This window comes from Scyliorhinus torazame, chromosome 21 (genome assembly GCF_047496885.1).
Source record: "Scyliorhinus torazame isolate Kashiwa2021f chromosome 21, sScyTor2.1, whole genome shotgun sequence".
Lineage (NCBI taxonomy): Eukaryota > Metazoa > Chordata > Chondrichthyes > Carcharhiniformes > Scyliorhinidae > Scyliorhinus > Scyliorhinus torazame.
The window spans coordinates 99,684,867-99,699,448 of record NC_092727.1 but is presented as its reverse complement, the minus strand read 5'-3'; the positions used below and the strand labels follow the sequence as shown (position 1 = coordinate 99,699,448).

At 43.8% G+C, this 14,582-nt stretch overlaps 1 protein-coding gene across 1 annotated transcript in view; it reads right to left on the bottom strand.

Annotated features, from left to right (window-relative positions):
• Positions 1-280: 280 nt before the first annotated feature.
• LOC140398438 (acid-sensing ion channel 2-like) overlaps positions 281-14,582 on the bottom strand; it is a 661,780-nt gene continuing 647,478 nt past the window's right edge. Inside the window, exon 9 of the mRNA XM_072487125.1 lies at positions 281-10,208. Coding sequence (XP_072343226.1) covers positions 10,068-10,208 — 141 coding nt within the window. The 3' untranslated portion in view covers positions 281-10,067. The remainder of the gene's footprint in view (positions 10,209-14,582) is intronic.

Genomic DNA, 14,582 nt, shown 5'->3' with positions numbered 1-14,582 from the left:
TTTGTTCAGTTACTACATGATAAACCTTCTCTGCAATAACTGTACTTCACAGATTGTTGGAAAGATGAGTTCAGTTAAGGTGACAAAGGGATGTTGGTTTTAAGAATTGCTTTAATGACACTGGGGCTTGTTACCATTATGCCTGTCCAAAGGAATCCCAATGAAGTGGGTAAAACCAGCAAACATCCTCCCACACAGCAGAAGATGGAGGAGGCTTGGGAATTCAGAGAGACAGCAGTTCCCAAATGTATCGAGAAAGTAAGTACACATGCCGTGTAGATGTCACTGCAAATAGAATTTTTTTATTTTATTTATGGAATGTAAAGCTTTGTTTAGTGCAAAGTTGTTAACAATACCATCTATGGCGTATGAAATAAGTATGAACCATATACACCAAGCTATGTGAAATATAGGAATAAATACACCTCAGAAAACAACACACAAGATGAAATATTTGCATTTAGTATAAACCTTAAGAGAGATTTGCTGGATTATTGAGGTCACAGACATTTGTGGATTGTAACCAGATGGGTGGCATATCTATTTGTTTTATTTTTATTTAGTTAGCCTTACACCTTGTATCTTTATTTTGCTCACCCAGAATTTTATCTTGAATCACCAAGGAGGGTAAGACTGACCAACTTTGAGGCCATTCGTTGCTGCTAATGCAGCTCGCTAATCTGCTTGGTGGTGCGAGCAATAAAGTAAAGCTGGCTCTTTTGTCTGTATTCCATGGGACAACTAAAAATAGAAGAGTAATCACTGACAAGTCCAATGCAAGTGTTAATTGAGAGTTGAACTCACATTCTCATCAACTTTGCAATGTTCTGCTGCTATTGTAGTCTCAGCGTACATTTTTTTTTCAAAGGAGGCACATTTCTAATCAGGGAGAGTTAAGTGTCAATTAAATTTGATGAACTTTCAGGAAATCAATTTTCAATTTATTAAAGCAAGAATTTAATGTATAGAGATAATCAAATGGGCACCATAAAAGCAATTTATGCAGATTGCTAAATAGCCTCTTGATGAAGCATTTAAATAAATGTACTCATTAGGAACATTCCAGCAAGAACAAAGCATCAGTGTCAATGTTCTATTGCCCAGATAAGTAGAAATGTTACCATTAACAATAAGAATCAATGATTCTTCTGGTCAGTAGTCTAGTGGGAGATTGTTGGCCAAAGGATTGTTGGCCAAATTCCACTGGTCAGGAGATGAATTAGCTACTTCGCTAACCAGACAATTATGGGAAACTATGATCAAAGGCTTATGGAGACAGAGAGTTAATCATAGAATCATAGAATTTACAGTGCAGAAGGAGGCCATTCGGCCCATCTGGTCTGCACCGGCTCTTGGAAAGAGCACCCTACCCAAGGTCAACACCTCCACCCTATCCCCATAACCCAGTAACCCCACCCAACACTAAGGGCAATTTTGGGCACTAAGGGCAATTTATCATGGCCAATCCACCTAACCTGCACATCTTTGGACTGTGGGAGGAAACCGGAGCACCCGGAGGAAACCCACGCACACACGGGGAGGATGTGCAGACTCCGCACAGACAGTGACCCAAGCCGGAATCGAACCTGGGACCCTGGAGCTGTGAAGCAATTGTGCTATCCACAATGCTACCGTGCTGCCCTACAATGCTACCGTGCTGCTCTGATGCAGTTAATGATGCAGTTGAATTGGGCATGCACTCATGGGAAGACACAAACATGGCACAGGTTACTGAGGAGTGCCCCCTTTTACAGGGGAACTAATTACCTTAAACTTAACAAACGAGGAAGCAATCGCTTGGCTTTGGGGGATTGCATTCGCTAAATGAATAAATTGGTCCGAGAACTAATTGAAAAGATCAAAGAAAGAGATTTATTGGCTTGATAGACTCATTGATTTAACAGTTCATCGAATCATAGAATCCCTACATTGCAGAAGGAGGCCATTCAGCTCATCGAGTCTGCACCCTATCTAAACCTACTCCCTCACCCTATCCCTGTGATCCTACCTAAGCTTTGGACACTGACGGGCTATTCAGCATGGCCAATCCTGCTAACCTGCACATCTTTGGACTGTGGGAGGAAACTGGAGCACCCGGAGGAAACCCACACAGACACCGGGAGAACATACAAACTCCACACAGTCACCCAAAGTCAGAATTGAACCCGGGTCGCTGGCATTGAGGCAGCAGTGTTAACCACTGTGTCACTGCGCTGCCCCATTAGTAGACGAAACATAGTGCTAGATAGCAGATAAATAAGCAAACAAATGAAACCAACATCAAAAAACACAAGCAATCTCAATGTTTAAGAAAAGATTGCCGTGCTATCTGTGCATCTGTGAGTAATTAGGATGTCCCAAAGATTACCACACATCTAGATGACAGATAACTCAAGCCAAATTGCAACTGCAAATCATTTAAAGAAGATTTTTTAAGAATAATTTACAGGCCAGAGCAAAATAACTATCTATCTGTCTATCAAGCAATGGATCACTGTTGAAAAAGATATTGACCAACTGTTCTGTACATAATCAGTTCAATTATGATCATAAATGCCATTTGTGCCACCAGTCTAAAAACAAGCTTGGCTGTGATGGTCTAAAAATACTTATACTTGTGTGAGAAGTTTCTCTACTTTAATCTTTAAAGCCTGCATGATTATCACAGAACCTCAAAAAGGTTGCTGCAATGAAAGTAATCCATGTAGCTGTTTCCCTTTAAAATTAATGTAAATATATGACATATGAAAGTATCTTAAGGTTAGGAATACAGTCACCTTCAAACTTAATCCGTAAATGTTTTTTTTAACAATACATCAATGAAAACACTGACCTCACCAAACCTCGATAGCACAATCTTCGATGAAATGTTTTGCATGAATATTTTGATCAAGATTTTATAAAGCACTTTTTCTCTATCATTGCCATCATTTATTTTAGCAACCAGATTTCTGAAACATAACCGACACTAGGGCCATATTGCCCTCATACTATCAAACAGTTAAATAAACTCAATACTGCATTTCATAAAAATCACAACTGCAAATAGTCATCCATTTAAACTCCATTGTTGTTTTGTTCTATCTCCAAATCAATAATTTCTTTAAATGCCAATTATGGCAAGACGGAGGGGCATTTACCAGGGCAAGTTTCTGAAGTTCAAAGTCAATTGTTGATTTGAATTGCAAATTTGGTCTGCAATCAGGTTTCTTAATGAATTGGATAGTCTTCTTGATTTTGCAATTTGTTTTTAATGTAACATTGTAAAAAAAACTGGATTCTGCTCGAAATGACGCAAAAACATACTTCAAATTGAATGAGTTTCATAAAAATCGCACAGGTTCTTGGATCCTTTAATAAGGAACTTTTCATTTATTTTACTTGAAGTAAAATAATAACAATGTTGTAAATTAAACATAGCCTAAGAATTACAAAATTTAGTTTTCAAATGTTGTTTTACCCTTTAACAATATAGTTTTTTGACAGAAGCAAAGAATGTGTTTGTGCACACAGACTGAGCCATGTGACCCAACCTAACGCTAGCCCAAAATTGGGTCTTGGTTTTCATTAGCATTGCTTTGGGTAAACTGTTGACACATGCCATGCCCCCGCAGACAGTTCACCCTGTTCAAAGAAGTTCAATGAATTGGGGTCCACTTGCTTTGTTGGCACGTGATTGTTATTGAGTGGGCCAGGGTGGGTGGGGGAGGTGGAGTGTGGGAAGAGGTAGGGGAGCAGGGTGGGGCAGTAACTGATCGGCAATCCAAGTACTGTGGAGTCAGAAGTGCATGTATGCACCAGGGGACTCTGTATGGGAAGCCTAACCCTGCCGACTGAAAGTTCCGTCAAGGACCTGAAACGGGCATTTCTCCCCTCACGTACATATCTAAGTGGCCGAACAGCTATTCTATGTGGTTGCCATCAATGCCTGAGAAATGGCCCAGCTCAACTGCATTGTCAAATGTATTTGAAATGCAGGATATTGAGCCCCAAAATTGAACCTAATTACACCCTTTGTACACATGTAAAACAGTGGCAATAAGGCTTTTTTCTGCTTCACGGGCTTTAGAATTTTCCCCATACATCATGGTGCTGTCAATTACTTTTTGATGACTTCCTCTGCTTGATATTTGCAGCAAAGCTATAACATTTTCATAACTTTGTTAAAAAATATTGACCGTTGACAATCTTAATTGAATCCCTACAGTCCAAAAGGAGGCCATTTGGCACATTGCATCTGCACCGATTCTCCAAAAGTACACCCCACCTCGGTCCACTCCCGTGCCCTATCCCCGTAACCCCGCCTAACCTGCACATCTTTGAACACTGAGGGACAATTTCTATTTAGCATGGCCAATGCACCTAACCTGCACATCTTTGGACTGTGGGAGGAAACCGGACCACCTGGAGGAAACCCACGTAGACACGGGGAGAAGGTGCAAACACCATACAGGCAGTCACCCAAGGCCGTAATTGAACCTGAGTCCCTGGTGCTGTGAGGCAGCCATGCTAACCACTGTGCCACTGTGCTGCCCATGGACACATTTATAATGTTTCCACATAGACCAACCATAATTGTTACCCTCAAAATAACAGAACCACTCCATTAGTTGCTGTCATTTCCTTTATTATTATGAGCAGAGATATCAAATTCTGTGTTAGATGAATTTTGTTTTCATGCAAACAGAGAGATTATTTCCTTTAAATGGAATTAGTTTTCTGGCTCTATTCAGGTTCATTTAACCCTGGGGTTTTAATAACGTGCATTCATGTGACAGATGTTTTTTGTTTGTTCTTTTTGTCAATCATCTTATCCAGGAAAAACAATTAGGAAAGCTAATCTTACTGTTTGATTGTTTGGAAACTAACGGCACATGTATAAACTCCTGTTAATTGTAAAACTAATTTTTCATAACATGTCGCAGGCTTATCAGCAACATAGATGAAATATCCAACAGTGCAATCATTTTGTGACTAAGAAAGCTGATTGAAGTGTGGTGCAAAGCAGTTTAAGACTGTTTGAAAGGGAAGCATTTACTGGTTAGATTATAGTCATTATGCGGTGGCTAACTGAAATGTCTGGATACATCGTTTAGCAGAAAGACAATGCTACCATTCTCATCTTCATCAATAATAAAACATGCCTGCGCCGAATAAGGCCAATTAATGGAAAATAACGTCTCGTCTCTTTCAAAATAATATATTTTACATACCTCTTGTCTTAAATGGAACCAAAATAATCTGCATGAATATCCACTTCAGTTTGTCTAAAGTGTCAACATGTCATAGAAATGGTCACTAAGGCTTTCAACGAAAACAAGCATTTCAAGAAGTTCTCTGTTGGTATTTTGTTGGTTATGCAGTGTCCTTTACCTTGGAACAGGCAACCATGGAAAAGAAACAGAAAGAGAAATATGCCAGATGGGAAGAGAAACTGGAATGTCAGCGGAGAGGATGTGAAATAAAAGATAAGCAGCAATAGTAAAAGTCTTGAAGGAGCAAATGTAAGAGCAAATTGGACAAACAAGACAGACTGATCGATCACCAGTAACAGAAAGCTGGAGAGCTATAAATATAATACTGTAACCCGTGAATCAAATTGCATTAGAACATAGAACATACAGTGCAGAAGGAGGCCATTTGGCCATCGAGTCTGCACCGACCCACTTAAGCCCTCACTTCCACCCTATCCCCCTAACCCATTCTTGCATGAGTAGAAGAACATCAAGAAAAATGTGAATATCAGAGTAAATACAGAAATATACCAAATATAATCTTACTAACTGTTGTGGTGAAACCATCATGTTTTCGGGGGATAGAAGGGTGAAATAATAACAAAAATACATTTTACTATTTCACAATATCCAAAAAGGGCCATTTATAAGGTGAAAATTGCATGACTCAAGCTGGAGATCTTCTTAATTTAGGTACTAATATTTTCTTTTCTCAATTGAATCCTAATATTTTAGCGAAGAGGATTGAGCGTTTGAGCTATTTCTGATGACCATGAAGACACTTATTTGTTCAAATAATTTTTTTTGACTGATTTTGTGATTTGAAGAGTAGTTGTCTAAATAACACTGTTGTGTGTTTATTTGTTGATAATTGCTAAGTCTAGACTTTTGGCGAACATATGACAGTGGGTTATCACGCTAACCACTGACAAATAATTAGAATTTCTATTTAGACATCATTCATCAACCTCTATAGGTTGTCCAGAGAATCGGTACATTAAAATGTCCACTTACTTCCACTTCTGTCACACCGGTCCCATCCACTCCTGCCTCAGTCCATCCATTGATGAAACCTTCATTCACACCTTTGCAACCTTCACACTTGAACAATCCTATGCTCTCCTGGCTGGTTTTCTCTCCTCCATAATTCACAATTTATTCCCAGCTCTGCTGCTTCTATTCTGCCATGCACCTATGCACCAAAAGCTACTCACTCATTGACCGTGTACTCACAGAACTGCATTGGTTTCTGGTCTTTTGATGCCTCCAAATTAAACTTCTCATCCTCAGTGGTTTCATCACTTCCTATCTCTTCCTGTTCATCTTCCTATCTCTCCCTGTCACCAGCATCTCAGTGGTGACTCCAATCTCCCCTTGACACCTCCAATCCGCACTGTATCCACTGTATCTCTCTCACCACCTCCACCCTAACTAGCACAAAACCTTCCAGGGGCTGGGTTGTAGTTTCTGTAGTGTTCCCTGCCTGACAGGGAGTCAAACCTGCCAATTAGGCACAATTCTGGGAAGAAAAGTAATTTAAATGCCAACGCATTTGGAAAATCAAAACCCACCCCTTGTTTGGAAATCCCATCCCAGTTAATAGGAACATAGGAATTAGGAACAGAAGTAGGCAATTCAGCCATCAGGCCTACTCCACCATTCAATCAGATCATGGCTGATCTCTTCCTGGTCTCAAATCCACCTTCCTACCTGTTCGCAATATCCCTTTAACCAATTTTTAAAATCAGAAATGTATCTATCTCCCTCTTGAAACCATTTAATGATTCAGACTTCACTGCACTAGAGGGTAGTGATTTCCACAAATTCATCCCCTCTGCGAGTAGTAGTTCCCCTTCATCTCAGTTTTAAATCTACCGCCTCTCAACCTATATCTGTGGCCTCTCGTTCTAGGTTGTCCCACAAGGGGGAACCTTTGGTCTATGTCTACTTTATCAATCCCTTTTAGTATTTTATATACTTTGATCAGATCCTCTCTCACCCTTCTAAACTCCAGCGAGTATAAGCCCAAACTGATTAATCTCTCCTCATTCATCAACTCATCCATTCCCGGAATCCATCTGGTGAACCTCCTCTGAACTGTTTCCAATGCCACCACATCCTTCCTCAAATAAGGAGACTAAAACTGGACACACTACTCCAGATGTGATCTCACCAACACCTTATACAATTGCAACACCATTTCTATACTTTTATACTCTAATATATTAATAATATTAATATTTTGCAATAAACACTAACATTTAATTTGCCTTTCTTATTACATTCTACACCAGCATGCTGACTTTCTGCGATTCATGAACAAAGACACCCAGATCCCTCTGCCCAGACGCATCTACGCGTCTACGTGTTTGCTGTAATCAACAATCCTGCTGTGGGCTGAGTTGCTTTTGGATTTTACATAAAACAGGGTGTTAGTTGGGCATCTCAAAGATGGTGTGGAAATGATTGGCTTCACCAGGCAACTGCGCTTTGACAACATTTAAAGATACATTTTCCCCTGGGCTGGCGATTCCTGCAAATGTCACAGACACAACAGCAATCATTTATTCCCCTTTGAAGTCAAATTTAATACTGTTCTGTTGGCCTTTGAAAATTGGACCCTTTATGAAACATCAGAAGCTCTTGGGGTCACACACATGTTCTACCTTACATTTAAAGGCTTTAAACTGACATTTAAATTATATGGACCTACCTATGCAGCACCCTGATGAGACACTCCTTTTTGTTAACTCTCAGACTATAGGAATATATCTCCACCAAAGTAAAAATGGGTCTAAAATGCTGCAAGCCTAAAAAAATTAGCCACGAGAAAAAATTACTGCAGGTGTTATTATCGTATGAACACACACAAGAAATCGATCAACAGTTCAGTTAAAAATAGTGGACAAAGTGATACAATACAATTGGGTCAAGTGTTCCGACATCAATATCGCACACAGTGATTTCAGCAATAGTGTGAATAAAAGATGGTTCTTTGCTTCACTTGCTTGTCCATCAACCAGCATGAGAAATATTCCAGCAAGGACAATTGGAGAACTTTTGCATTCTGAATGCTGCAAAGGACACACACAACTTGGAGGGCTGGAATCTTCATTAGACTGCACATCCATTTCATGTACTCTTTATTTAAGACTCACATCTACATTTCTTTTAAATACACAAAGAAATAAATCAGATGAGAAAACCTGTGTCAGCTAATGTTGCCTTCTGTTGAAAGATATTGGTTTGTACGAGTGAATGAATAACAATCTGGAATTAGAGAGAAACACCAGATGTATTACTCTAACTATAACCAGAACATAAAGCAGCGGCCTTTTACTGAGTGTATTGCGTAGATCTAATGGCATCTCTCTAAAAATACAACCGGACCAGTCAAAAAAATAGAGAGATGCCATTAGATCTACGCAATACACTCAGTAAAAGGCTGCTGCTTTATGTTTGGCTTCTATCACAATATTACTGATTCCATACTGTGTGAGGGGCCCACAGCACTTTGCACCATTGCTATTCTATGTGTTGTTTCAGTAAATTGTCTACTCTCTCGGAGGCCTCTCAGAGAAAAACATGTTGCCAGACCCTATTAAAGGTGTTGCATGTTCTTCCCGTATGAGATCTCACCACAGAGTGCTGCTAAGTGTTGGGAAAATCTTTCACATCTTGATCTGGATTTGTGGTGGTCGGAAATTAGCATGGTACTTAAGACACAATGCCTTTTGTTGTCATTAGCTTTCACTATATTTGAAGTCAAAGTGAAGTTCATTCATTGGGAACTGTTTCATCCATTTCACAAGTCCATTCCCGTGTCATAATCTCCATCGAGCACAGGGGGAGATAAAAAGTTGCTTCAATGTATTTGGTGGACTTTGCGAAAATTTATATTCCTCAGTAGAAAAACAACACATGATGAACAGAAGGGAAATGGGCTGTTTGCAATGAAGTACGAGTTACCACCCAGTTTAGCTCAAGTGGCTGGACAAGCTGGTTCATAATGCAGGGCGTGGCTGACAGCGCGGGTTCAATCCCCGTACCGGCTGAGATTATTCATGAAGGCCCCGCCTTCTCAACCTCGCCTCTCGCCTGAGGTGCAGTGACCCTCAGGTTAAATCACCACCAGTGAGCTCTCCCCCTCAAAGGGGGAAAGCAGCCTACGGTCATCTGGGACTGTGGTGACTTTATTTTTTACTTTTACAACCCAATGGATCTCAGTTTGTATGTTTATATCCGGTGGATAGAACCTCGGAAACTAAATAGTGACAATATGAAGAATCAAAAAGATCAGCACATAGGGTGAATGCTGGATGGGACGTTATACTGTGTGGGCAATGCCGGTCTTACCTAACCTAGGATTTGCCACAGTGTGTGCACGCTAAACGAAGCAAAACAAAGTGGCACAAGCTCACATGTAATGGAAATAAATCAAGAAGTGATGTTTTCAGCAAACACTTCCATCACAAACACATCTACTCAGTTTCTTTTTGTTGAAAAAATACCCATACAGATTACTTAATTGGTAACTTCAACTTTCGGAGCATACGAGGCAATGATTGGCTCGTACCCCGATTAAATATCGCGATTGCAGATCAGACCAGGCACAATGCCCTCCAGACAAGAAGGAATTCTTTCTGCGATTTCCAAATCTGAAAGGACGCCTTTTCTTGCCTGGGAAGCTTCACAGTATATTGTACTTTACAAGGGGTTTCTTACAAGTCTTTCTCTTGCAATAAAGCATTAATTATGCATTCAACAATATCTGTTATGTGTATAATTAACGACAGTTTTCTTATAAAGGTGTTTGGCAGGCTTGTGACACGCTTAGTTCAGCTGGGAAGAGCTCGAGTCCTGTTTGAGCGGCTCATCCAGGTTAACAGAGAGTGTTACCACATTATCATCATGACTTCTTTCTTCCTCTCCTTTTTTGAAGCTAGTCAGGCCCATTAACTTGTCCTTCATCACCTGTCAAAACACAAACAGGGCTATTTATTCTGGGGTTCCAAACCAGAGCCTCTGATGAGCAGATAATAGAGAATCGCCATTTAGATCTTGATTGCAATTTAACCAGCTCTGATTCAGTATGTTAAGCTAGGTTGTTACTCATTTACTTCAGTCTGTGCCTTTGTTTGAAATCACACTGCTTATATCATCAAAGAGGACTTGATGGGCTTAATAGTGTGATGGAGTTTAGCAAAGGAACGTAACAGTGCTTAACACAAGGGGATGCGAACAATGGCGTTGTACCAACTAAAAGATTGTTTATTCAACTCACACACTGCTGGATTCGGGAACCCATCTGGTAAGTTCCTCTGGTGTCGCTGTCGGAACTTGCTGTTCAAATATACACACTCAGAAATCAGAATCAGCCATACTTTCATAGAACTGTTCGATTTTCAAACATTGTCCTTACTGAGATTACTAGAAAAATTGCAGGATGGGATTTTCCAGCCCTTGCCATTGGTGGGATCTTCTGGTCCCGGCAAAGGCGATTCTGCCTGTTGACTTCCCCAGTTGCGGGACGGGCGAGCCGGGTAAAACTCTGTCGACATCCGCGGGACCGGAAGATCCCACTGGCGGCCAAAGACGAGCCACCTCCACCGTCGTAAAACACCTGCCGTGGGGCCCAGAAAAACCAGTCCATTGTCTGCTATTTAATTTGAAATTAACATCAGGGCACTTTTAAAGCTTTTTTCTGTAGGTTTCCTGTCCAATCGAGGGAAAGTCTGTGACACCAGGGCCCAAGGTTTACAATTTTAAAACTTTTATTCTTTCATGGGATCTGGGTATTGCTGGCAAGGCCACCCTGTGTTGCCCATCCCGAGTTGCCCGTGAACAGAGTGACTTGCACAGCCATTTCAGAGAGCTAGTTAACAGTCTCTCATTGCTGTGAGCCTGGAGTCACATGTAGTCCAGGGCAGGTAAGATTGCTCTTCTCCTTTATTTTTTTGCCATTATCATTTTAATCCATGGATGCTTAATGGACATATACCTTTAACTCAAGCTGCAGCGAGAAGGAGGAATTCAAGAAGTTGCAACACAGTGGGTGAATTCTCCACCTCCCCAGCCACGTGTGTTTCGGCAGCGCACCATCGCTGGCAACAGGATTCTCCATTCCTGCAGCTGGCCAATGGGATTTCCCATTGTAGCGACCCAAATCCGCGGGTAGGCATGCACTGCCAGCAGAACGGAGAATCCCCAGTATATGGTGCAGCTAGATTTGGACAGCAAGACCCAGTATTTTTGGCACCCAAGGGATGGGGCGGGACCTGGTTCAATTGGTTGGCTGGTGGCCAATGAATTGGCCAAAATGCCATATTCTGCCCTGTGACAGGCGATGATCGGATCCTGCCTGAGTGGGTTGACTTCCAGAGACCCAAGGAAAGCGGAGTTGAGACCTGGATGCACAGAGATAAGGACTCTCTCTCTCTCTTTCTCTCGTGAGCTGCTGTATTTCTAAAACGGCAGGCGCCAGAATGATCTATAGTGAAAACCATAAAAGACTGAAAGCAGAAATCTCAACCTGGTTTGAAGGACAGGGTGCCAAAGACAACCATCTGAAACAGTTGGAGGAGTTCAATAGGACAGGCCGCCCTACCAGGGACGTCTGGACATTGCATTGGCATGCCAGAGCTTTCTCAGTCACAACAGGCTATGGCTGAAGGTGTTGACGGTGCTGGCTGACCTGAACTAGTCCCAGAGGGAGGTGGCATAGTCACTGAGTGATGTGACACAGTCCCTGTGTTCCATGGTTGTGAGCAGGGAGACCCTGGTCGAGATGGGAGTGGACCTCCAAGACTAGCAGTGACATGGGCGGGAGAAAACCAAGGGGTTTACTCCGGTCGTACCCCATCTCATGGAGAAGCCAGGGGACTATCGGACATCCCGAGGCGGGAAGAGGTGCTGGAGACCATGCTGGTGACCTTCGCAGGGAGTGTGTCAGAACACCGCAGGGCCTCGGCCTCCCTCCCTCCTCTTCCTGGCGTACCCAGTGTGCAGTGGGCAGAAGAGAGAGGTACTGCACCACCTGGGACACCGCGAGCCTGATGGGCCCAGTCACTCTTGTGCACATCTTTGGACTGTGGGAGGAAACTGGAGCACCTGGAGGAAACCCAAAAGGGGAGAAAGTGCAAACTCCACAGAGACAATCACCCAAGGCTGGAATTGAACCCGGGTCTCTGGAGATGTGAGGCAGCAATGCTAAACACTGTGCCACCATGCTAGCATGGTGCGTACCCCTGTGCCAAACCAGGGCCAGCAGGCTACATGGTGGCCCAGGCCTCCATGTCCCCTCTGCCACCCCCTCTCCTCCCCCATCCCCACACTCACCCCCGGCTGTTCCCCCGGCACTCTGCCTTTCGCACCGCACACCCACCTGGCCCCGGAACCTGACCCTGCCGGTAGGGGTATCGCTGGCATGCGCTACCCATCTGATCCACCTGGATGGGCCGGTCTTATTCTGTGCAACTACGGCCACAATGGGCGGTCAGTGGGCTGCCTCGCAGGCTGCGGCAATGGCGTTCCATGCCTGAAGAACCCGGTCCTGGGAAGTCACCCCAACCCCACAGTCCATGCCCTGGCCAACCCGCTACTCCTCCAGCCTGCCCTGCCAGCGACAGGAACGGCAGCCCACAGATGCACCTTCTGGGAACATGTCCTACCTTCTCTCTCTCCCTTAGCAGCCACGGCATCTGCTTCCCGATCTTTAAAACCAGAAGTGAACCTTGCCGTCAGTAATTTCTCCTCGCAGAGGTGAAGCATCGTGGGTGCCCTGGAGAATACCGGGTCGATCCATTAGTGATATCCCAATGGTGTTTACTGTACGTGCGGAGTAGAATTAATTTACACTGTTATCGAGGCACTGAAGCATGGCATTCCACCGGGTGCCCGGTGCCGGCCACGATTTCTGGTTCTTTGCACGATTCTCCGCCCAATCACATTTCATGATTCCAGCGTCACTGGATCACAAACCCACCGTTACTTTTTAAACTATGCCCCCTAGAATTCGATTGCTAGGAAATGTACAGTGGTAGTTCAGAATGGCCTCATGCACAAGAGAGGCAGTTGTTTTACAGCACACAAAGTCAGAGAGAACGTAGGAGCAATAAGTTGGAATATCACCACAACTGACAGATGGCGACTGGCAATAGCCCAGAGTTAGTAAAAGGACCTGAAATTAGACCCAGGTAAAGTCGAGTTAATGAAGGCATCAAGGAACCAAACCTGACTGAGATTTAGGAAATTGTGCCATGGATCCAGATAGCTGCACAAGGATGTACAGCCAGGGAAGTGGTTGCTGAAGATAGACCTCATCAGGATTCAGTGGTGTGGGGGGGGGCGGCATGTGGCGCAGTGGTTAGCACTGGGACTACGGCACTGAGGACCCGGGTTCGAATCCCAGCTCTGGGTCACTGTCCGTGTGGAGTTTGCACACTCTCCCCGTGTCTGCGTGGGTTTCACCCCCACAACCCTAAGATGTGCTGGTTAGGTGGATTGGCCACACTAAATTGCCCCCTAATTGGAGAAAAAAATAATTGGGTACTCTAAATTTATATTTTAAAAAAGGATCAAGTTGGGGAGTTGGAAGCATGCAGTTAACGATTCTGAATGGATTTGATATCTAAATGACAAGTGCAAGATGGTTGAAGGATTGTTTGCAGATAATACTGGACTTTCCATTGCTTGTAGGCTTCCACTGACACTGCACTTTGGAATGCAGAAGCGGAGGCTTTGTCATTTGTAATTCTGACTTGCACCAGGTCCTTCAGTAGAGAGTGATAAGGATCGTCAGTCAGCAGCTTGCAGTAAACAGCCTTACAGAGGGATTATGGAAGAGATTTGGTCTTGTTCTTTCACTCAAACTGAAATTACGTATTGCGATTCTAATCTTTAAAAAATGTAGGGCGGGATCCTGTGATCCTGAGGCTAAGTGTTGACGCTGTCAGAAACGCCGTCGCATTTCTTGATGGCGTCAACACGGCCTCAGGATCAGCAATTCTGGCCCCTCCAGGGGGCCAGCACGGCACTGGAGTGGACCACGCCGCTCCAGCTGCTGATCCTGGTGTGAACTGAGTGCCACGGGGTTTGCGTATGCGCAGTGGCACCGGCGCCAACGAGCACATGCGCAGTGGCTCTCTTCTCCGCGCCGGCCCCGACGCAACATGGCGCAGGGCTACAGGGGCCGGCGCGGAAGGAGGCCCCCAGTCAGAGAGGCCAGCCCGTCAATTGGTGGGCCCCGATCGCGGGCCAGGCCACATCGGAGGCCCACCCCGGGGTCGATCCCCCTCCCCCCCACAGCCGTCCCGCCGGCTGAGAGCAGGTGTGAACGCCGCCGGCGGG